General features: G+C 50.9%; 1 protein-coding gene across 4 annotated transcripts in view; it reads left to right on the forward strand.

Moving 5' to 3' along the window:
• The window catches only part of SRL (sarcalumenin), a 68396-nt gene that overhangs the window by 9485 nt on the left and 35225 nt on the right, over positions 1-23686 (forward strand). Inside the window, exon 1 of one of the 4 annotated variants that reach the window (XM_074381658.1) lies at positions 426-1068. The exons of 1 other annotated variant lie outside the window; for it this stretch is intronic. In XM_074381658.1, the coding sequence (XP_074237759.1) occupies positions 1008-1068 (61 nt within the window). In that variant the 5' untranslated portion in view covers positions 426-1007. Of the gene's footprint in view, positions 1-425; positions 1069-23686 lie in introns of those variants that run through there. 2 more of the 4 variants (XM_010339131.3, XM_010339132.3) reach the window with 2 other exon arrangements.

Consider the following 23686-nt stretch of genomic DNA (forward strand, 5'->3'; position numbering starts at 1 on the left):
AAAAAAAAAGCAGTTTGCAGAGGTGACTGAATGTTCTGGAACCCCTGGGTTATTGGAAATAGATATCTGTTTCTCCATCCTCCAACTTACCCTGCAGCCTCAACTGTGTCTCAGCGTGCCCCTCTCCCTCTGGTCTGCACGCTGTCTTCCAGAGGCTGGAATGTTGTTCAGAGCTGTAGCCTTGGACTTCAGCGGTCACGTGTTGCAGGTTTGCCGTAGCTGACTACTCTCTCTCTTTTTTTTTTTGAGATGAAGTTTTGCTCTTCTTGCCCAGGCTGGAGTGCAATGGCATGATCTTAGCCCACTGCAACCTCTACCTCCCAGGTTCAAGCAATTCTCCTGCCTCAGCCTCCCGAGTAGCTGGGATTACAGGCATGCACCAGCACGCCCAGCTAATTTTTTGTATCCTTAGTAGAGATACGATTTCTCCATGTTGATTAGGCTGGTCTCAAACTCTGGACCTCAGGTATTCCGCCCTCCTCGGCCTCCCTAAGTGCTGGGATTACAGGTGTGAGCCTCTGTGCCCAGCTGCTGAGCACTCTAGCGTCTAGATCAGTAACCGTCAAATAGGATTCTTCTGCGCTGCCTTACAGCTTCCTTCTTCCAGTGCAGGTGTGTCAAGGTCCTTAACCTGCCCAGACTTTGGGTTGAGTTATTGCAAGTTCTGGGAAGACTCAGATTCTTAACTTCATGGCCTCAGCCCAAGGGATGCTCCATTTTATGCCCGTCACCGCTGCCCTGTGACCAACATCATGTGATCCCAGGGCTGCAGGGGTTCGGGAGAGAGAATCCAGCCGTGGCCCTGTGTTCTGAGGCCCGGCAGCTGGGACAGTGGCGGCACAGGCTGAGCCTCCGCACAGCCTGCTGGGGTCTGGGCTTCTTCCCCATCACGCCCTCCTAGTTGCCCTAGTGACTGTGTGACCCCTCTCCCCCTACACTGCCTGCTGCTGCCAGGGCCAGCTGTATAAATAGAGGCGAGGAGCAGCTGGGCTCTCTTGGCAGTCACCATGAGGGCGCTGGTCCTGCTCGGCTGCCTTCTGGCCTCGCTCCTGCTCTCAGGACAAGCAGGTAGGGCCCTCCCAGCATGACCCAGCCCAGACTGCACCCTCATGCTTCCTCTAAGGTTTTCTGTCTACTGTGGGTCGGGTAGGGAGTCAGGACTGACGGCAAACCCTAGCTCCTGGCTGGTGTCACTGTTCTCACCCTTCGCTTTTCCCTGATCCTGGGGCCTCGGAGAAAGAGCTGGGTGCTGGAGAGGAGGAGTGCCGTTGTGGGGCTCTTGGGGAGTCCAGAGGAAGCAGGAACAACAAACAGCTGAGGCCTGAGCCAGGGTCAGAGAGGAGTCCAGCCGGTAGATGTGGGAAAGAGGGGCCCCTAAAGTTAAGACTGGGGAGCCTCTGAGACGGACAAAATAGCACAGTCTGGGAGCTGGAGGTCGTTGAGGTGACTCTCCCACCTGGTAGGAGATAAGGCGGAGGCCCCACTCCAGCAAGAAACCTGGGTTTGCGTGATCGAGGATAGAGGGGGACACAGTGGGCAAAGGTGGGGACTGTTTTGGGAGCAGTGAGATAGAGTTGTTTTGGGATAAGATCGGAAATAGAGTTGGCGGTAGGGCTGGAAACACAATTGGATGCAATTCAGAAGAGGAACGGGCCTGTTCTGGAGTAGAGCCTCTGCTGGTGGTGGGGGGCTTCCATCAGAAAAGGGGCTCAGCTCTACATGCCTGGGCTTCCCTTTGACATCTCAGCACTTTGGGTAGCAGAGGTGGTGGCTTGGGTTGCAGCATGGGGGTTATCTATAGGCTGTGAAGGGGATGCCAGATCTTTGCCACGTCTTTTGTTCCTAAGGTTCCTGAAGCCTGGTTTTCCTCAGGGATGCTTGTAGGGAGGTGCTCTGGGGATCCCCCTAGGATCTGGACTCCCCACCATGTCTTTTCATGACTCGGCAGTCTTCCCCCAGCCGGGCTTTGAGCCTAGGTTTGTACCTGGGACTGTGGAGGCCTGGAATCCAGCCTCTCAGGTCTTTGAGGTTGAATAGGGGATTGCAAGGGCACAGTCCCAGCAAGGAGAACAGGCGGTCGGTGGGAACAAAAGCTATTCCTCAGGGAGTGGAGCTGTAAGGTGGGGGGCTCCGGCCACTGCATGTGCTGCTGGGCCCTGCCCTTGTCTGTCCTTGAGTTAATTTGGGCTCTGCGGGGCTGCAACGGCTCGAGTGCTGAGTATTCCAGGCGGCTGTCAGGCAGCTAAGTATGGAAACAACCACGTAATTGGATCCGGAGCCCCAAGCCTCTGCCACCCTCTCCTTTCGCGGCCCCTCCTCTGCTGCAGTTCAGCCCCAGCTGCCCGGCTTCTACACACTGGGCCCCAAGAATTTTTGGCCTTTCAGGGACATCCTTTGTCTTTACTCCCACTGAAGGAACTGGCCATCTGGAATGTTCTCAGGCCTCGCTGGGGCCTTTTGCCGTGGAGAAATGAGGCAGGCAGGTGCTTGTGCAAAGGTCCCCTCTCTGCCGTCTTTCATTCCTGGGTCCCACCATGTGCGTCTGCCCCTGGCCCAACCTCCAGTGCAGAAGCTTCCCTCTGTCCCTGCTCAGCGCTTGGGCTGTGGGTTTCATCCACTGTGGGGATTTTATCAGGACTCTGCCCCACTGTGCACTGTATATTCCAGAAGAGGCTTTCTCCCGCATCCACCAGCAGGTTCTCACCCACACGGTAGCTTCCTCACGCCCCATCATGACAGTCCATCCTAGTGGGTGATTCCCCCCAGAACTGTGCCACTCTCGTAAATACCGTGCCACCCAAAGGTCACATCTTGGCTCCTGACCTCCTTCCCTCACCTGCCCCGCTGTCTGCTAACTTCCCTCCGTATTTTGCTTGCTCCTCAGCTGGTTGGCGGCAGATATTCTGCGTCACCACACTCACCTGCTTCCTAGGGCAGGGACCCCACAGAGCTTCTCCTCTGTGCCTTCCCCCTTGTTGCTCTTGTGCCGCTCTGGACTGGGGTGGTGGGCCTGCAGCCCTTCTTCTTGGCTCCCAGTGAGGAGACGAGCGCCCCCGCCTCACCAACCACTAGTCACCCGTGTCCATGCCAGGACGGGGAAGGAGCAGCCAGGTGGGGGCCTTCCTGGTCTCCACCTCTCCTCCTGCTGCCCACAGGCCTTTGTACCCACCGGGACCTCCTCTTTGGGAGTCCTGGCTTGGGGCTACTCCTCCTTAAGACCAGTGGGAAAGACCCCTAGCAGTGGTTCGATCAGTCTGCCCACCATCCAGGGAAGGGAAGGAAGCAGAGAAATGGCGAGACTGCTCCGAGGTTAGACAGCGAGTCAGTGACAGGCATATCCAGGGCCAGGGTCCTCTCCTTTCCTCAACCTGCCTACACTCCCCAGCCCCTCTCTGCCCGTAGGGTGAGTGTGAAAGGGGGTGAAGGAGTGCAGTGGATAAGGCCGTCCTGGGGGAATTTCCCTAGTTTGCAGGGCAAAGGCTTTTGGTCTCCCTGGAGAGTGGGAGGCTGCTGACAAAGCATTTCTTTGGGTTTAAGCCATTGGTGTTTATTGCTTAAGGCAGAATTCAAGACGTCTTTGCTTCCTATTGTCCTTCCTGTTGCTTGATATGGAGATTGGGGATCTGGAGTTTCCTGTCTATCCTTCATCCTTCCTTCATGTCCAGCCCAGCCCTAGTTTCAGATGCCCATCTCCCCTGGCCTCACCTAGCCACCGCAATGGGGAGTGGCTGGTGCATGCTGGGGCTGCCCGTCTGTGAACACCCACGGCTCAGCGCCCATCATGTGAGACAAGGGTGCAGGGTCATGGTCAGGAAGCCCCTTCCCTGCCCCTTTCTCTCCCACCCCAGGCTGGTTATTTCTAGAAAGAGGCCAGTGCTCCAGTTTCCTCAACAGAGAAGCCCAGCTGCTAGGATCCACTGTGGGAGGGCTGCTGAGAAAATGTAGCAATCTCAGGGGTCTTGGGGAGAGAACAGAGCCCAGAAGCCTTTTCAGTCCCTGGAGCCGTGTCCCCACAACTGGTTCCCTCACTCCTCCTTTGGTGCGGCCAGGTGAGCCCGTAGGGGACATCTGGTCCCACAGTGAGTCTGGAGCACACTAGACTGGGCTGTGCTAATGAACACATCTCTCAAAAAAGTGATACTTTGGCCAGACACAGTGGCTCACACCTGTAATCCCAGCACTTTGGGAAGCCAAGGTGGAAGGATCACCTGAAGCTAAGAGTTTGAGACCAGTCTGCACAACATAAACATAGTAAGACCCTCTCTCTCTCTTTTTTTTTTTTTTTGAGACAGAATCTTGCTTTGTCGCCAGGCACCAGGCTGGAGTGCAGTGGCATAATCTCAGCTCACTGCAACCTCCGACTCCTGGACATAAGCGATTCTCCCGCCTCAGCCTCCTGAGTAGCTGGGACTACAGGCGCGCACCACCACGCCCAGCTAATTTTTGTATTTTAGTAGAGACGGAGTTTCACTGTGTGGCCAGGATGGTCTTGATTGAGACTGTGTCTTTAAAAAAAAAAAAACCAAAAAACATAAAATGAGCTGAGTGTAGGGGTGCATGCCTGTGGTCCCAGCTACTTGAGAGGCTGAGGTGGGAGGATCACATGAACCTGGGAGGTCAAGACTGCAGTGAGTCGTGATTGCACCATTGCACTCCAGCCTTGGTGACAGAATGAGACCTTGTCTCAAAAAAAAAAAAAAAAAAAAAAAGGCCGGGCACGGTGGCTCCAGCCTGTAATCCTAGCACTTTGGGAGGCCGAGGCGGGTGGATCACAAGGTCAAGAGATTGAGACCATCCTGGTCAACATGGTGAAACCCCGTCTCTACTAAAAATACAAAAAATTAGCTGGGCATGGTGGCGCGTGCCTGTAATCCCAGCTACTCAGGAGGCTGAGGCAGGAGAATTGCCTGAACCCAGGAGGCGGAGGTTGCGGTGAGCCGAGATCGTGCCATTGCACTCCAGCCTGGGTAACAAGAGTGAAACTCCGTCTCAAAAAAAAAAAAAAAAGAAAAAGAAAAAATGGCACCTGGCGTGGTGGCCTGTAGAACTGCTGTTTAGGAACTGCTGGTTTTGTCTCACATCTGGGTATTACAGTAAAGATCAAACAGTGAGTTCATGGCAGGCCAGAGCTGGAATTCAGGCCTCTCCACTCCTTGGCCAGTGCTTCTACCCACTTATCCCCCAGATGGGGGTTCAGATGAAGCTGCTAGCATCCAGCTAGCCCTCTGGTGCCTGCTTGGGTATAGTGGGCTGGGAAGAGTCAGCCTATGGACACAGGAAGAGGACAGCTGCTTCCACTCTCTGTCCTGGCCCCCCGGGGCTAAGGACAGGGCTAGGCCTTGTGCATCCTGGCTGGAACAAGGCGGGCGGCCGAGGGAGTGGGGTGCTGGGAGGGCCATGGTTGTAGGATAGAGTGCCCGGGCTTAGCTCTTTCTCTGGGCATATGCTCTGCTCCCAACCCAAATCCATGCCTTATCACAGCACAACTCCTTACCTGTAAATATCGCTTATGTGTGCAAAGCCCTCTCATTCAGACACCTCACTGTGTTCCATCATTCTTGAACCTATCCCAAGTTTACTGCGTCCCTGCTATTTTTGAGGTGTGATACTAACAGAATTGAGAAAGGCATTTTGACCTCAGCACTTATAGTTCAGTAGGGGAGAGGAGGCCTCCTCTGCCTTGCGTGTAGCTGAATCTGGTCAAATGGGACATACCACAGTGTCAGTGGAGAGGCACAGGAAAAGGTGGAGGCAAGGTAGAGATTATCTTGAGCTGAGTGGATCAGGAAACGTTTTACAGATGAGGGAATATTTGAGCTAGGCCTTGAAGAAAGCAGGATTCAGAGCAGAAAGATGGCAGGAAGGGAATTCTGAGTTGAGGGAACAGGATGAGGAAACTCAAGGAGCCAGAGTGATGGGGCTGTGGTGAGACCCAGGAAAGGAGAGCATTGTTCTGTCTTTCATGAAGGCAGACAGATGAAGTGGGAGTGGTGGGACGTGTTTGGAAGGCAAGGTTAGGGCTGAAAGTGTGAAGGCCCTTGTTAGGTGGAGCAGGGCTTTGCTCAGTGGGCAGTGGTCACCACCCAGGGCTCAGGGAAGATCCATCTGGCAGTTGTTGGTAGGAAGAGTAGGGTGAGGGGAGACTGATAGGTAAGTCAGCCATGCCAGAGAGGCAGGTGAGAGAGTGTGAACACGGGCAAGGGGATAGGAGTGGAGAGAAGGGGTAGACCCAGTTGGTAGCTGGTATAGAATCTCTGGGCTTCCCAGCCTGGGAGCCAGACCAGGGCAGGAAACTCTTACAGGTTTGGTCGAGGTCAATGGGAGAATGATCTTGCTAGAAAAATAGACTGGGAACGTAAGAGAGAGGAACAGATTTTAAGAGTTCAGTTTGGGGCTGGATGAAGTAGCTCAAACCTGTAACACCCGTAATCCCAGCACTTTGGGAGGCAGAGGTGGGAGGATGGCTTGAGCCCAAGAGTTTGAGACCAGCCTGGGCAACATAGTGAGACCCCATCTCTGAAAGAATGCTGGACGCAGTGGCTCATGCCTGTAATCCCAGCACTTTGGGAGGCCAAAGTGGGTGGATTGCCTGAGCTCAGGAGTTCATGATCAGCCTGGGAAATATGGTAAACCCTGTGTCCACTTAAAAAACAAAAAAAATTAGCTGGGTATGGCAGCGTGCACCTGTAGTCCTAGCTATGTACTTGGGAGGCTGAGGCAAGAGAATTGCTTGAACCTGGAGGCCAAGGTTGCAATGAGCCAAGATTGCACCACTGCACTCCAGCCTGGGTGACAAAGACTCCGTCTCAAACAAAAAAAAAAAAAAAAAGAGAAAAATGAACTGAGCATGGTGGTGGGTACCTGTAGTCCCAGCTATGTGGGAGGTTGAGGCAGGAGGATCACAGGAGCTTGGTAGGCCGAGGCTACAGTGAGCTGTGATTGCACTGCTCAACCTGGGCAACAGAGTGAGACCCTGTCTCAACAACAACGAAAAAATTTTCGTTTGGGTCATTATGAAGATTGGCTGCTGGTGGGCCATCTGGATGGAGATGGCAGGGGTTAGAAAGGCAGGACTGGAGCTTAGGAGGGAAGTCAGATTGGGGCATTTAGGAGTGAGATTCATTTACATAAAGATGAGGGGGAGGCTGTGAGGTCACCCAGGTAGCTGTAACAGGGAGAGACAAAGAAGAAATTTAAGGACCAGTTCTTAATGAACGCTGAGTTTGAGGAGTAGGAAGAGGAAGAAGAGAAATGAATTTCGGAAAGATAGGAAGGGATCCAGGAAGAGACAGGATTAAATATCACAGAGATGCCGAGGGAGAGGGGGTGTTGCTTCTGACAATCAGGAGGTGACTGACCGATGAGGAGGGTTTGAGGGTATTTAGTGAGGATGAGGAGGCAACATCTTTAGACATAGAAACTCTTAAAAATTAAGTGGCCAGCAACAGCAGCTTACAAGCATATGGGTTTGCAGAGGTAGGAAATTTTTTTTCTTTACCTTTTTCTTTACTTTTTTTAGACAGGGTCTCACTCTGTTGTGCAGGCTGGAGTGCAGTGGTATGATCAAGGCTCACTGCAATCTTCACCTCCTGGGCTCAAGCAATCCTCCCACCTCAGCCTCCTGAGGAGCTGGGACTACACTATGCCGGGCTAATTTTTTTTCTTTGGGTAGAGGCAAGACTCGCTGTATTGCCCAGGATGATCTCAAATCCCTGCGCTTAAGTGATCCACCTGCCTTGGCCTCCCAAAGTGCTAGAATAATGGGTGTGACCCAGTGCACCTGGCTGAGAGAAGTTTTTTCTTTTTAAATTTTATTTATATATATGTAAAAATTCTCCATGCCCCGGCTGGAGTGCAGTAGCGTGATCTCAGCTCACTGTAATCTCTGCCGGCTGGTTTCAAGCAATTCTCATGCCTCTGCCTCCCTAGTAGCTAGGATTACGGGCGCAGACCATCATGCCTGGCTAATTTTTGTATTTTTAGTAGAGATGGGGTTTCACCATGTTGGCCAGGCTGGTCTCAAACTCGTGACCTCAAGTGATCCACCCACCTTAGTCTCCCAAAGTGCTGGGATTACAGGCATGAGCCACTGCGCCCGGCTGAAAAGTTTTTTCATTACAGGAGAAGAGTAGGTGTGTTCCTGGGCCAAGGGGGAAGGATCCTGTGGTGAGGGAAGAATTGAAGAGTACAAGGGAGAGATGGGAGGCGTGGTGACTGAGACCTCCGCATGCTTGAGAAAAGGAAGGTCTGGGTAGGCCTTACTGGGGGATGCGCTGTGGCTCTCATGAGAATTTAGGGGACCTCAGATGGACACCATGCATTACAGGCAGACTTGGTACCCCCAGTGCCAGTAAGTAGAGAGCAAGGCTAGTGGATCCTGATCTGTGCTGGGTTTTGTGAAGGGAGGGCATGGAAGGCCACAGACGGAAAGGACCCCACCCCATCTTCACCTGTGGGGTAGAAAGGCAAGTTGCCCTGAGTTCTATGGTATTGAGTGGTAGGGCAAGACTAGATCCCTTTTCTCCAGTGCTGGAGGAGAGCTGGGCAAAGCCTGAGAGAGGGAGCTGGGAGGCCAAGGTAAGGAATAGTGTTTTTATCACAGTGAATGTTGGTGAGATGCTGCCTCAAGCCACCTGCTAGAGATCATAGAGGGCAAAATTCAACGCCAAGCTCCATGATCTAACGTGTTTATTCATCAGATGTCTATTGAGTCCATGATGGGCAAAGCACTGTATTTGCATTTTGACTCCATCGGGGTTAACTTTTTAATTTTTCATTTATTATTGTTTTTTGAGACAGTTTTGGTCTCATTGCCCAGGCTGAAGTGTAATGGCATGATCTTGGCTCACTACAATCTCCGCCTCCCGGGTTCAAACGATTCTCCTTCCTCCGCCTCCCGAGTAGCTGGGATTACAGGCAGGTACCACCAAGCCTGGCTAATTTTTGTATTTTTATTAGAGACAGGGTTTCTCCATGTTGGTCAGGCTGGTCTCGAATTCCCAACCTTCGGTGATGCGCCCGCTTCAGCCTCCCAAAGTGCTGGGATTACGGGTGTGATAATCAAAAAATAAATACAAAAAATAAATACAAAATAAAAAATAGGCCCCCATGCCTGGCCTATTTTTTATTTTGTATTTATTTTTTGAGACAGAGACTTGCTCTGTCACGCAGGCTGGAGTACAGTGGCAAAATCTTGGCTTACTGCAACCTCTGCCTACTGGGTTCAAGAGATTCTCCTACTGCAGCCTCCTGAGTAGCTGGATTATAGGCACCCGCCACTACGCCTGGCTAACTTTTATATTTTCAGTAGAGATGGGGTTTTACCACGTTGGCCAGGCTAGTCTTGAACCTCTGACCTCAAGTGATCTGCTCACCTTGCGTCCCAAAGCGCTGGGATTATAGGTGGGAGCCACTGTGCCCAGCCAGGGTTAGCTTTTTAAAGTAGAAATTGGCTCAGTAGACATATGGCCTGAGTTACCCAGATGATGACCCTAGTTCTCATTTATTTATTTATTTATTTATTTGAGATAAGGTTTCATTTTACCCCCCAGGCTGGAGTGCAGTGGCACAGTCATCGCTCACTGCAGCCTTGATTTCCTGGGTTCAAGCGATCCTCCCACTTCAGCCTTCAGAGTAGCTGGGACTACAGGCATGTGTCACCACACCTAGCACCCAGCTAATTTTATTTTTTGTAGAGACATGGTCTCACTATGTCACTGTGTTGCTCAGGCTGGTCTCAATCTCCTGGGCTCAAGTCATTCTCCTGCCTCAGCCTCCCAAAGTGCTGGGGTTACAGGTGTGAGCCATTGCACACAGCTAACTGTGGTTTTCATTGTTCCTGGTGGACTGGGGATGGGAATCCAGCCTCAGGTCCCCTTCATGGTATGTTTCTGGCTGTGAGGCTTGTGCCCCTCTTGTGGCCCATTGGTGGGACTCACTTTGGCACAAGGTGTTGGACTGGCTTATATTCTCTCCTGAGTTTGCTCTGGGAGTTGTGGCTCCTCAGGGACCCCCGCCCCTGGACTTACCTGTCTTCTCAGAGCTAAAAGTTGATCTTTAGACTCCACCTCCACCCTGTTTGGCTCCTTCATTTCCTCCCCATGCTGGGTCCCTACTCTGTCCCCTGTCCTTGCTACCAAGACCCTGGTCAGGGGAGGATCTGCAACACATTGCAGTGGAGGCAGATGGCTCACAGCATAGATGGACACTTTGCCCAAATCTCTTTGTATTTCAGAAGATTCAGAAAATTTTAGCTCAAGGAAGACGTCCCTAAAATGGAATTTCCCATTTGACCATCAAGGTCTTACCCAAAGTTCCTAAATCTCAACACAGAGGTGGTAAATAGTTCACCAGTTCTGAGTGCAGAGGGACTGAATTACATAGCAGGGGTTTCTCTTCCGGGTCCGGAATGGGTGAAAGAATGAATGAATGAATTGGAGGCATGGCGAGCATAGCTGCATGGCTGCCAAGCAGGATCTGCCCAGTGCTCCAGAGGTCCCAGTCTCTTGTGCTCCTCCCCAGCTGGATATCCTCAGCAGGACTTGGCAGGGGTAGGTGCAGTTTAGCAAATGGGATGGATTTAACTGAGTTTCTGGAGATTGATCCATTTCCTCAATGGCAGCAGCCTATGCTGTCTTTTTCTGTATGATCAGAGAAGTCCTATTCCATCTGGTTTCAGCCTCCCTCATCCCTTTGCAGCCCTGAAGGTGGTTTTACTCATAGTCAAGGTCCCAGCTGCCCCCTCACCTTGGGGACATGCCTGTTGCCTGTCACTTTCTTACTGTCCCTCACAGAAGACTCCCAGAGCAGCCATCTCTGAGCTGTCCCATCTCAGGGAGGGGGGCAGAATCGGAATGAAAGCACCAAATTCAATCAGAATTAAAGCAGTAGTTTATTAAACTTAATTAATAGGCAAGGCACAGTGACTCACATCTGTAATCCTGGCACTTTGAGAGGCCAAGGCAGCAGGATTGCTTGAGCCCATGAGTTCCAGACCAGCCTAGGCAACACAGTGAGATCTCATCTCTGCAAAAAAATTTTAAAAATAGCTAGATGTAGTGGGTGCACCTGTGGTCCCAGTTACTCGAGAGGCTGAGGTGGAAGGATGGCTTGACTCTGGGAGCTTGAGGTCGCAGTGAGCCAAGATTGCACCTCCTGCACTCTAGCCTGTGCAATAGAACGAGGCCCCATCTTTTTTTTTTTTTTTTTTTTTTGAGATGGAGTTTCGCTCTTGTTACCCAGGCTGGAGTGCAATGGCGTGATCTTGGCTCATCGCAACCTCCGCCTCCTGGGTTCAGGCAATTATCCTGCCTCAGCCTCCTGAGTAGCTGGGATTACAGGCATGCACCACCATGCCCAGCTGATTTTTTGTATTTTTAGTAGAGACGGGGTTTCACCATGTTGACCAGGATGGTCTCGATCTCTTGACCTCGTGATCCACCCGCCTCGGCCTCCCAAAGTGCTGGGATTCCAGGCTTGAGCCACCGTGCCCGGCCGAGACCCCATCTTTAAAAAAAAAAAAAAGGCATGGAATGAGTGCAGGCTGTGACTAGTCCTGGCAGGAGAGGAGGGATTGGTCACCAAGTCCTGAAGAAATGAGAGAGGCAGAATTCCTTGGGAGTCCCTTTTAGGTTGGAAAAGCAGGATATACTGAGGTTGGGGATGAGGGCATGAAAGGATCAGGTAGAAGCATGAGGGTATGGCACAATCTCAGATGCCTCAGGGGCTGGAGGTAGCAGAGAGTGGGGCATTTGATGAGAGCAGGGAGAGGTGAGGCAGCTGTGGGTCCCTCCCTGTGAGGCCCAGCTCTCAGCCCCTTGTCAGCCCTGTGAGGTCCTGGCCAGCTGCACTGTGCAGGCGGGGACGGGTTGTGTCTCTGCCCTCAGGAGCCGACCTTCTATTTGGGGAGATGACACACACTGAAAAAAAAATGTAACTAACACCCTTGGCAGCCAACTCTCTCTCTGGTTGGAGTTCAGGAGATGGTTGGGAAGGTTGGCTGTGCAGAGGGACAGTGTTTCAGCCCAACTTGCAAGGAGGGGATGATCACTGGACAGTCAGCTTCGGGAGGATGGGAGCTGTGCCTTTGTTTAATTTGCTTGTATTTCATCACTAACAGTGTAGCATGACACTTGGCTCATTCAAGGCAGTCAACAATGTCTAATGAATGAGCAGGTGATTTGTGCAGGCAGAGACATCTGAAGATGGCAACCAAAGCCAGGAGGTGAGGAAGCTCAGAGGACGGCACTGTCTGGAACAGGATGAGGCCAGCTCTGGCTAGAATGTGGGGCTCACGTTCAGGGGAGATGAGGCCACCCTGATGAGTTGGGGCCAGATGGGAAGAACCTTGAATGCTGAGCCAAGTGGCTCTTTCTCTCAGCCCTCCGAAGACTCTAGCCTGTTTTCTTCCAGCTGGTCCCTCCCTTTTCCCCTCCCTCTCAGATATTTTTGGATGCCTCTAGAGCAGGGACCGCACTCTGAGCTCAAACAGGTGCAGGCAAAGTCTGGCCTGGAGTTCTGGCTTGTAGGAAGTGGCTTGTGCTGGGAGCTCAGGGGAGAGCCCTGGGGTTCGGAAGCCCCCATCCTCTCCCCACCACTGGATTGCTGCCAGAACTGCAGCCCCTGGTCCTCCTTCAGGTGATCATTTGGTTAGGATCTAGGCCAGCTCAGTTTTCTCCTATAGAATTTCCCCTATGCCAGGCACAGTGGCTCTTCTCTGCAATCCTAGCGCTTTGAGAGTTTGAGGTGGGTAGATCGCTTGACCCCAGGAGTGTGACAGTAGCTTGGGCAGTGTGGAGAAACCTCATCTCTGTAAAAAATACAAAAATTAGTGAGGCATAATGGCACATGCATGTGGCCCCAGGTGCTTGGGAGGCTGGAGCAGGTAGATTTCTTGAGCTGGGAGGTCACAGCTACAGTGAACTGTGATTGTGGCACTGCACTCCAGTCTGGGTGACAGAGCAAGACTCTGTTGCAAATTAAAAAAAAAAATTAACGCCGGGCGCGGTGCCTCAAGCCTGTAATCCCAGCACTTTGGGAGGCCGAGGCGGGTGGATCACGAGGTCAAGAGATCGAGACCATCCTGGTCAACATGGTGAAACCCCGTCTCTACTAAAAATACAAAAAAATTAGCTGGGCATGGTGGCACGTGCCTGTAATCCCAGCTACTCAGGAGGCTGAGGCAGGAGAATTGCCTGAACCCGGGAGGCGGAGGTTGCGGTGAGCCGAGATCGCGCCATTGCACTCCAGCCTGGGTAACAAGAGCGAAACTCCGTCTCAAAAAAAAAAAAAAAAAAAAAAAATTATTCTAACTTGATCAACCCATTCTTTTGGGAGACATGTCACTGATGGCCATCCAGTTTACACAGCATTTAGGGCCTGATGTGACCAACTATGCCCCTGTGGCTACCAGAGAGGCCTCTAGCCAATTTGTTGATTGCTTAGTGTCAAGTAGTAGATGAATACTTATTTTTCCTGCACTTACCCAAGGTGGTCAAGAGACCAGATGGAGTCTCACTGTGTCGCCCAGGCTGGAATGCAGTGGCACGATCTCGGTTCACTGCAACCTCTGCCTCCTGGGTTCAAGTGATTCTCCTGCCTCAGCCTCCTGAGTAGCTGGGACTACAGGTGTGCACCACCAGTCCGGCTAATTTTTGTATTTTTAGGAGTGATGAGGTTTCACCATGTTGGCAGGGATGGTCTTGATCTCTTTACCTCATGATCTGCCCACCTCGGCTTCCCAAAGTGTTGGGGTTACAGGTGTCAGCCACTGGGCCTGGCATGAGACCAGGATTGCTTTCTAGGACCTGGGAAGAATCTGGAAAAGAACTGGAGAAGTGTCAAATACTCACCCTACACTGGGGAAATCATCCTGGCCTCGGCCTCCCAAGACACCAGTCCACCTCCTTTCCTGCCTTTGTTTACTTTCTGAATTGGTAGTTAATCTGGAGGGCACTCCACCAAGTCCCTCCTCACCTGGGACTGCCTACACAGAGGCAGAGCAGCTGGCCTGGGGTGGGGCCCAGCGGGAGCACCAGGACTTGGGAGCACAGCAAATGTTGATTTTGTCACAAATCAGCCACCAAGCCCTTGACCGTCTCTGCGTCTGTTTCTTCACCCATCAAATGGGGATAACGATACTTGCCCTATTTCCAGCATGGGGCTGTTTCATCACTGTAACAAGAAAATGGCTATCAGATGCTTAAAATATTTTTTGATATCAGATACTTTATAAGGTTAAAAGAAATGTGACAAGAATGACAGGTTATCACTGTTGTAAGCATACGACGACTTGACATTTGCCTCCAGTTTCCTGAAATATCATGAAACTTGACCAACCAGGGGAATCCGTCAACATGCCGCCCCTGCTCAGGACTGTTAATATCCTTGGGATTCTCTGTCCTCAAAGAGCTTACAGACTAGGAGGGGAGACAGTCCCTGCTCATGACATGAGTAGAGAACCATATAAGGTAGACGTAATCAGCAGCTAAAAATAAGCAGCCTGAGAGTGCAGAGAAAGGGGGAGCGTTGTTTGGGGGATGCTTCATGGAAGGGGGTTCAAGCTGGGTTTCAGAGCATGTGGGCCCCAGGATGGTGACGACAGGGCCTGGGGCCGTGGGGATGGTGAAAACAATCGGCTCGGTGTTAAATGGTGTCGGGAAGATTTCACAGCGCCAGGCTTAGTTACTGGTTCCTGTATGATCCTCCTGGACTATAGTAACAGGTTGCCACAAACTTAGTGGCTTAAAACCACAGCAGGTTTTTTTTTTTTTTTTTTTCTTCAAATACAGGGTCTTACTCTTTTGCCCAGGCTGGAGTGCAGTGGTGTGAGCTCTGCTTACTGCAATCTGTGCCTCCCAGGCTCAAGTGATCCTCCTACCTCAGCCTCTTGGGTAGCTGAGACTATAGGCATGCACCACCATACCCAGCTAATTTTCGTATTTTTTGTGGAGACAGGGCTCTTGCCATGTTCCCCAGGCTAGTCTTGAACATCTGGGCTCAAGCAGTCCTACCTCGGCCTCCCAAAGTGCTGGGATTACAGGTGTGAGCCACTGTGCCTGGCCAAAACCACAGAAATTTATTGTCTCACAATTCTGGAGGCCAAAAGTCTGAAATTAAGGTGTTGGCAGGGCCATATTCCTTTTGAAAGGTCTAAGGGGGATCCTGGTTGGGCATGGTTGCTCACACCTATAATCCCAGCACCTTGGGAGGCCAAGAGGGGCGGATCCCCTGAGGTTGGGAGTTCGAGACTAGCCTGACCATGTGGAGAAACCCCATCTCTACTAAAAATACAAAATTAGCTGGGCATATTGGCGAATGCCTGTAATCTCAGCTACTCAGGTGGCTGAAGGAGGAGAATCACTTGAAACCAGGAGGCGGAGGTTACAGTGAGCCAAGATCGAGCCATTGCATTCCAGCCTGGGCAACAAGAGCTAAACTCTGTCTCAAGAAACAAAAGCAGGGGATCCTTTCTTGCCTCTTCCAGCATCCAGTGGTTGCTAGAAATTCCTGGCATTCTTTGAGTGGTAGCTTCATCACTGCACTCTCTGCCCCTGTCATCATGTGGCCTTCTCCCCTGTCTGTGTGTCCCTGTGTCCTCTCCTCATCATCTAAGGATGTTGAAGACATTGGGTTCAGGACTCACCCTAATCCAGTATGATCTTATGTTAATTGATTACATTTGCAAAGACCCTGTTTCCATAGAAGGTCGTGTTCTTAGGTTATAGGTGGATGTGAATTTTAGGGAGACACTAATTTTGGGGGGGATTTCTCCTAGGGGATAGTCATCCACTGGGTAGAAGGGGTACTTGTTTCCTTGGTCCTCTTGGTTCCACAGCCCATGTGTTGCCCCACTGGCTAATCTGGTTCTCTATAGACACACCTGGGCAAGCGTGTTGAATGAACGGATGGACAGCTGGCCAGGGCAGCGAATCCCAAGAGGCAGCTGCCCAGCCTAGCAGTGGTGATAGGGAGGAGGGTGGCTGCCCAGGTGGGAAGAATTGACCAGAATTGCCCAGCTCCTAGGGCATGTGCCTCTGATGCAGGGTGAAGTAGAGGGGACAAAGGGATGGAGGTCTGGGTCCTGGCTGCCCCTGTGATGAAAAGAGTAAGGGACCAAGAAGCCAGAAGCCCTAGACCAGCTTGCTTTGTGACCTGAGGCCCAGCTCTTCTGCACAAGCCCCCAGCATGCAGCCCCTCACAGTCTTGGCCCTGGGCACAGCCCCCAAGTGGGAGATGGTGCAGGATGTGGAAGCACCTCTTTCTGCAGAAGCTCCTCAGAGAAAGAACTTCTGAGTGAACTTTATTTTAGATTTAGGGCAGTACATGTGCAGGTTTTTTACATACTTAAAATGCGTGATGCTGAGGTTTGGGCTTTTGATGATCCTGTCAACCAAATAGTGAACATAGTAGCAAGTAGGTAGTTTGTCAACCCTTGTCCCCCCTCTCAGTTCCCCTCTAGTAGTCCCCAGTGTCTTCTGTTCCCCTCTTTATGTCAATGTGTATCCAGTGCTTAGCTCCCACTTATAAGTGAGAATATGCAGTCTTTGGTTTTCTGTTTCTTCCTTAATTTGCTTGGGATAATGGCCTCCAGCTGCATTGATTTTCCTGCAAATAACATGATTTTTTAAAATGGCTGTGTGGTATTCCGTGGTGTGGATGTATCACATTTTCTTGATCCAGTCCACCGTTGATGTGTACCTATGTTGATTCTGTGTCTTTGCTGTTGTAATGCTGCAGTGAATACATAAGTGAGTGCGTGTGTGGAACCTTCTTGAATGTTGCTGAGAAATTCACTTTCTTTTTTTTTTTCTTCTTATTTTGAGACGAAGTTTTTGCTCTTGTTACCCAGGCTGGAGTGCAATGGCATGATCTCGGCTCACCGCAACCTCCGCCTCCTGGGTTCAGGCAATTCTCCTGCCTCAGCCTCCTGAGTAGCTGGGATTACAGGCATGCGCCACCATGCTCAGCTAATTTTTTGTATTTTTAGTAGAGACAGAGTTTCACCATGTTGACCAGGATGGTCTCGATCTCTTGACCTCGTGATCCACCCGCCTCGGCCTCCCAAAGTGCTGGGATTACAGGCATGAGCCACCACACCTGGCCTGAGAAATTCACTTTCTTATGACCTCGTCCCTTCTAGAATACAGGGTCCCCAACTAGAAGGCTGTGTCTTCTCATGGCAGGTGGTAGGAATCCCAAACTCAGAGTCTGGGGTATTTGGGCAGCCCCTGAAGCTGGTGGCTGTGGCTCAGCCCAGTTCTGGAGGGGAATGGGGTGAGGAGACTGGTGGCCTTTTCAAAAGTGGCCACCAATGGTCAGGGAGGCCTGGCCCAGGAAGCCCAGGTTGCCCTTCTTAGACCAGCATCCCAGGCTCTTCTTTGGCTGTGTCCCACTCTTTTAACCACAGCCACTGTCCCCACACACCTGGCCGGGTTCCTGCAGTATCTCACCCCAAATGACCTCACTTCCTAGTGGACTCCTCTGCTAAGCCCTTTGAGTTCACATTCCTGCTCAGGAGCTGCCCTGAAGTTAGTTCCATCTTCTGCCTGCTTGCTTTTCCCTCCAATAAGATCTTAGGTCTTTAAGAGGAGGTCCTGCAACTCAGCAGTTCAGTTCATGTGGCTGTCACATGATGAAAGGTGTGGAAAGCGGCTCCTCTGGGGACTTTTAATGAGAAACAGGCCTGGAGAGATTAGGTGACATGGCCTGAGGACACACTACTCCTAGGCAAGTACTTCTCTGATTCTGAATCTGGGTCCTCTCTTGTCTCTTGGAACCCAAGCGGGGTTGAAGGAAGGTCTTCAATTTTGCTACCACCACCATGGATCCATCCATTCATCCATCCTTCCATCCACCCATCTGTCTACCATTCCATCCATCTACCCATCCATCTGTCATCCACCCATCCATTGATCCACTCATCTATCCACCCATTCATCGCATCTGTCTGTTCATCCACTCATCCACTCATCATTCATTCATCCACCCACCCACACTTCCATACTTCCATCCATCAGTCCACCGATCCATCCATCTATCTCTCCATTCATCTGTCTGTCCACCCATCCCTCCATCCAGCCATTAATTCATCTGTCTGTCCAGCCATCCACCTATCCATCCTGCCATTTGCCCATTCATCTATCCACCCATTTATCCATGGATCCACCCATCCATCCCTCAGGTATCCATACATTTTTCATCCACCCACCCATCTACCCATCCATTCATCCATCCATCTACACATCCACCCATTTATTCATCCATCCATCTATTCATCTATCTCCCTTTCCATTCATCTACTATTCATCCTTCCTTCCATTCACCCATCCTTCCATTCATCAGTCCACCCACTCATACACCCACCCACCTATTCATCCACCCATCTATCTGTTCATCCATCCATCTACCCATTCACCCATCCATCTATTCATCTATCCATTCATTTATCCTTCCACCCATCCATCCACTCACCTATCCATCCACCCATCTATCCATCCATCCATTCATCCATCCATGTATCCTTCCATTCATCTTTCCATTCATCTACCTATCCATCCATCCATTATTCCATTCATCCATCCACCCACCCATCAATCTGTCTTCCATTCATCCATCCACCCATCCATCCTTCCATTCATCTGTCCATCCATATTTCCTTTCTTCATCCTTCCATTCATTTATCCACACATTCATTCATCCATCTGTCCTTCCATTCATCCTTCCTTCCATCTATCCATCTGTCCATTCACCCGTTTTATTCATCCTTTCATGTACCCATCCATCCATCTGTCCACCGTTTATTTACCCATCCATCCATCCTTCCATCTATCTGACCTTCCATTCATCCATCCATCCATCCATCTATCTTTCCATTCATCCATCTACCCATCCATCCATTCATCTGTTCATTCATCCATCCTTCCATTCATCCATCCATCCATCTGTCTATCCACTGGCTGCCCTAGGTGCTGCGGCTACAAAATCCCTGACAGACAGAAAACTGAGTAAGTTATGTAGATTATTAGAAGGTGGTAGATGCAATGGAGAAAAACTAGGGATGGAAGATGGGGAAGACTGACTAGGAGACAATATTCAATAATTTAATATGTGGCCAGGAAAGGCCTTATGGAACAGGTGACATTGGAGCAGACTTAGAAGAGGAAGGAGTGAGCCAGATGGTTGTCTGGGAAGCATGAACATTCTCAGCAGAAAGCAAAGCAAGCACAGGGGACAGGAGGGGCCCTCAAGAGCAAATCTGGAGTGGTTGGACACAGTAGATGAGGGGGCACATGGGAGAGATGGGGTCACAGGCAAAGCAGGGCCAGAGGACACGGGCTCCTGGGTCACCATAGGATATTGGCCTCTTCTTTGCATGAGGTGGGAGCCACTGGAGGGAGTGTGTGGAGCACTCTGTCACTGTGTGGGGAACATACAGGGGATGGGGGACAGAAGCAGGCAGCTCAGCAAGGGGTGACATCAACAGTCCAGGTGGGAGATGCTAGTGGCTGGGCCAGGGAGCCGGCAGGGACGGGGTGGTAAGAAATGATTAAATTGGAGGTATATTTTGAAGGTAGACAATGGGTTTAATTAGGTTTTGAAGAAAGAAAACAATCAAAGAGACATTATTATTGTTGTTATTTTGAGACAGGGTCTCACTGTGTCGCCTAAGCTGGAGTGCATTGGTGCAGTCAGGGCTTACTGGAGTCTCAACCTCCCGGGCTCAGGCAGTCCTCCCACCTCAGCCTCTCGAGTAGCTGGCACTACAGGTGCACGCCACCACACCCAGCTCATTTTTTTGTATTTTTGTAGAGACGAGGTGTCCCTATGTTGCCCGGGCTGATATTGACCTCCTGGCCTCAAGCCATCCTCTCACCTCAGCCTCAACAAGTGCTGGGATTTGTAATCCCAGGGGTGAGCCACCACGCTCTTTATTACTTTTGTAAACAGGTTATTGAGATATAATTCATGTATCATGTAATTTCCTCATTTAAAACATACAATAAAGTAGATTTCAGTATATTCACAAATATATGCAGTCATCAACACAGTCCATTTTAGGACATTTTTCATCACCTCGAAAAGAAACTCTGGGCCCCTTAGCACTTGCTCCCCAGTTCTCCCCCACCATCCATTCCTTCCCACTCCCCAGCAACCAGCAATCTGCTTTCTGTCTCTATGGATATGCCTATTCTGGACTTTCATATAAATGGAATCACACAATATGTGGTCTTAGTGTCCGGCTTCTTCCACTTAGTCCCATGCCTTCCCGGTTCACCCACGTTGTAGCAGGTGACAGTGCTTCATTCCTTTCCGTGGCTGGGAAATATTCCATTGTGTGGATAGACCATGTTCTGTTTATCCGTTTATCTACTGGTGGACAGCCGGGCTGCTTTCACCTTTTGGCTGTTATGAATCACGCTGCAAAATTTTTATAGAGATGAGGGTTCACCATGTTGCCCGGGTTGGTCTCGAACTCCTGAGCTCAAGCAATCCTCCTGCCTCAGCCTCTCAAAGTGCTGGGATTACAGGCCTGAACCACTTTGCCTTGCCTCACCTTATCTTAATATTAGAAATATCTTGTACATTCTAGTACCCTCCAGCTTTCAGAATTCCTCTCACTGTGACAGTTGATACGCACTCCATCCATAGTAGTGGAATAAAGCACTGCAAGCCTGATGGGTAGGGAGGTGGGTATTTTTCTCTTCTGTTTTATTACTAATGAAACATGCCCAGAAATGTTTAAATACTTGCTTGAGGTCTTACTGCTGGTTAGGGGAGAATACGTGGGCTCCTGACGCTGTTCTTCCCACTCCCCTTTCCCTCCTCCCTTCTTCTCTCTCCTCTAGAGGCCTGGGGTTCCCAGGGCTTTTCCATTATTGTCTTCTCTGGGCAGCTCTGCCTGACCACCAGAGTTCCATCCATGGCATTTTCTGCCAGGGCCCCCAACTGCCAGCTGCTCCTCCCTCTGCATTCTCCTCCCAGGAATAGCATCTGGTGGGGAGCAGGGCCAGTTATGTCCCCACCCACAATGGGCTTAGGGCTGATGGCCTTGGAAGTGGATTATAGCTGGGAAGGGAGTCCCAGGGCCAGGACTGGTGCAGCCTCATATAGGCAGGTTCCACCCTTTGTAACCCGTAGGTCTCTGGGAAGATGGTCTTAGATTTACTCCCATAATCAAAGTCCAAGGATGGTGGTTCTGAGATATTAGGGTGTGTAAGAATCTTCTGGGAGCTTGTTTAAAATGCTGATTCCTGGCTGGATGTGGTGGCTCATCTCTCTGTAATTGCAGCGCTATGGGAGGCTTAAGTGGGAGGATCACTTGAGCCCAGGAGTTTGAGACCAGCCTGGGCAGCAAGTAAGATCCTGTGTTTACAAAAAACATTAAAAAACCTAGCCAGATACAATGGCACACACCTGTAGTCCCACTGCTCGGGAGGCTGAAGTGGGAAGATCATTTGAGTCCTGGAGTTTGGGGCTGCAGTGAGCCATGATTGTACCACTGCACTCCAGCTTAGGTGACAGAGCAAGATTCTGTCCCTTAAAAAACAACAAAAAAAAGGTAGATACCTGAGGCCCCTGTGATGCAAAGGCCCGAGAACAGGCTTAGGAATTGTATTTTTCTTTCTTTTTTTTTCAGTTGTCCAGCCCCAAATGTTAGGAATTGTACTTTTTTTTTTTTTTTTGAGAGAAAGTCTGGCTCTGTCGCCTAGGCTGGAGTGCAGTGGCAGGATCTTGGCTTACTGCAACCTCCGCCTCACAGGTTCGGTGATTCTCCTGCCTCACCTGCCTTAGTAGCTGGGATTACAGGTGTGTGCCACCACGCCCAGCTAAATTTTTGTATTTTTAGTAGAGATGGCGTTTTACCATGTTGGCCAGGCTGGTCTTGAATTCCTCACCTAAAGTGATCCACCCACCTCAGTCTCCCAAAGTGCTGGGATTATAGGCGTGAGCCACTGTGCCCGGCCAGGAATCGTACTTTTAACCAAGCTCTTCTGTGGCCCTTCTGCAAACAGCCCTTGAGCCACATTTTGAGCAGTGCTGGCCAGGAACAAGGCTCATTACTGTCAGGTGGTCTCAGTGCAGCCCTGTGGAAGGGGGATATCTATCAGGCCCTTATGGTGGGGGGGACACTTATGGTGGGGGAGTACTTATGGTGGGGGGGTACTTATGGTGGGGGGGTACTTATGGTGGGGGCATATCTGCCAGGCCCCAGCTGGACACCTGCAATAGTCCCTAGTACAAGCCACAGGCATCAGCCTCCAGGAACTGCTCATCTATGGACACAGGTTAAAAGAATAAAAAAAGAGCTGGGTGTAGTGGCTCATGCCTGTAATCCCAGCACTTTGGGAGGCTGAGGTGGGTGGATCACCTTGAGGTCAGGAGTTTGAGACCAGCCTGGGTAACATGGCAAAACCCCCATCTCTACCAAAAATAGAAAAATGAGCCGAGTGTGGTGGTGCACACTTGTAGTTCCAGCTACTCAGGAGGCTGAAGCAGGAGAATGACTTGAACCCAGGAGGCAGAGGTTGTAGAAAGCCAAGATCATGCCACTGCACTCTAGCCTGGGTGACAAGAGTGAGACCCTGTCTTAAAAAGGCCATTACATAGGGTGATGTCACATAGGTGACAGGTGCTGCAGGGACACAGAGCAGAGGAGGGGTCAGGGGAGACCTCCCAGGGGATGGACCTCAAAGCTGAGATCTGAAGTATGAGCCGGGATTAGCCAGGGGCCAGGCCGGGGGAAGGGGAGTGGCAGTGGGTTAGGCAGGTGGGCTATGGGGAGACCCATTACGGGTTGGATTGCATCCCCTAAAAGGATGCAAAATCCTAACCCCAGAACCTCAGAATGTGAACTTATTTGGAAGTAGGGTGGTTGCAGATGTCATTAGTTGAGATGAGGTCATGCTGGAGTGGGGCTGGCCGTAAATCCAATATGAAGGTGTCCTTATGGGAAGAGGAAAGATTCAGACACACTGAGAAAGCCTTGTGACGAAACAGAGACTGCAGTGACGCAGCCACAAGCCAAAGGTTGCTGGAAAACACCAGAAGTTAGAGAGGCAATGAAGGAGTCTCTGCTGTGGATTTCAGAAGGAGGTGGCCCTTTGATTTGAGACTTCTGGCCTCCAGGACTGTGAGCAAACATATTTTCATTGTTTTACGCCAGTAAGTTTGTGGTGCTTTGTCACGGCAGCTCCAGAGAACAAATAGAAAACCACATTCAGGTGTCTGTGCAGGGATCTGGGCCTTGTTTGGCCAGGGCTGAGCCGGACCCTTTGGGCAGGCCCAGTGAGCTCCTTAGATGTGAGCTGGAGGTGGCTGCATGTGGCTCTCAGTGTTGATCAGGGAGGGTTAGCCCGGGGACAGCAAGCATGGAATGCACACTTGCTCTAGCCCTGCCGTGGCTTCAGCCTTCCTCTCTCCAGGGGAGTCCCGTGGGAACTAGGGAGTAGACAGCCCGGCTTACTATGTGGCCACAAGGCTGCTGAGGGAAAAGAAAAGAATGGACTAGCCCACGGTCCTCGGAGATGAGGGCTTCATGTAGTTTCAGTATTTGTGGGTGTTTTTTTTTTGGAACAGGCTGAAGTTCAGTGGCGCAACCATAGCTCACTGCAGCTTTGAACTCCTGGGCTCAAGATACTCTCCTGCCTCAGTCTCCTGAGTAGCTGGGACTACGGTTGCATACCAC

The sequence above is a fragment of the Saimiri boliviensis genome, chromosome 12 (genome assembly GCF_048565385.1).
Source record: "Saimiri boliviensis isolate mSaiBol1 chromosome 12, mSaiBol1.pri, whole genome shotgun sequence".
In the NCBI taxonomy this organism is placed as follows: Eukaryota; Metazoa; Chordata; class Mammalia; order Primates; family Cebidae; genus Saimiri; species Saimiri boliviensis.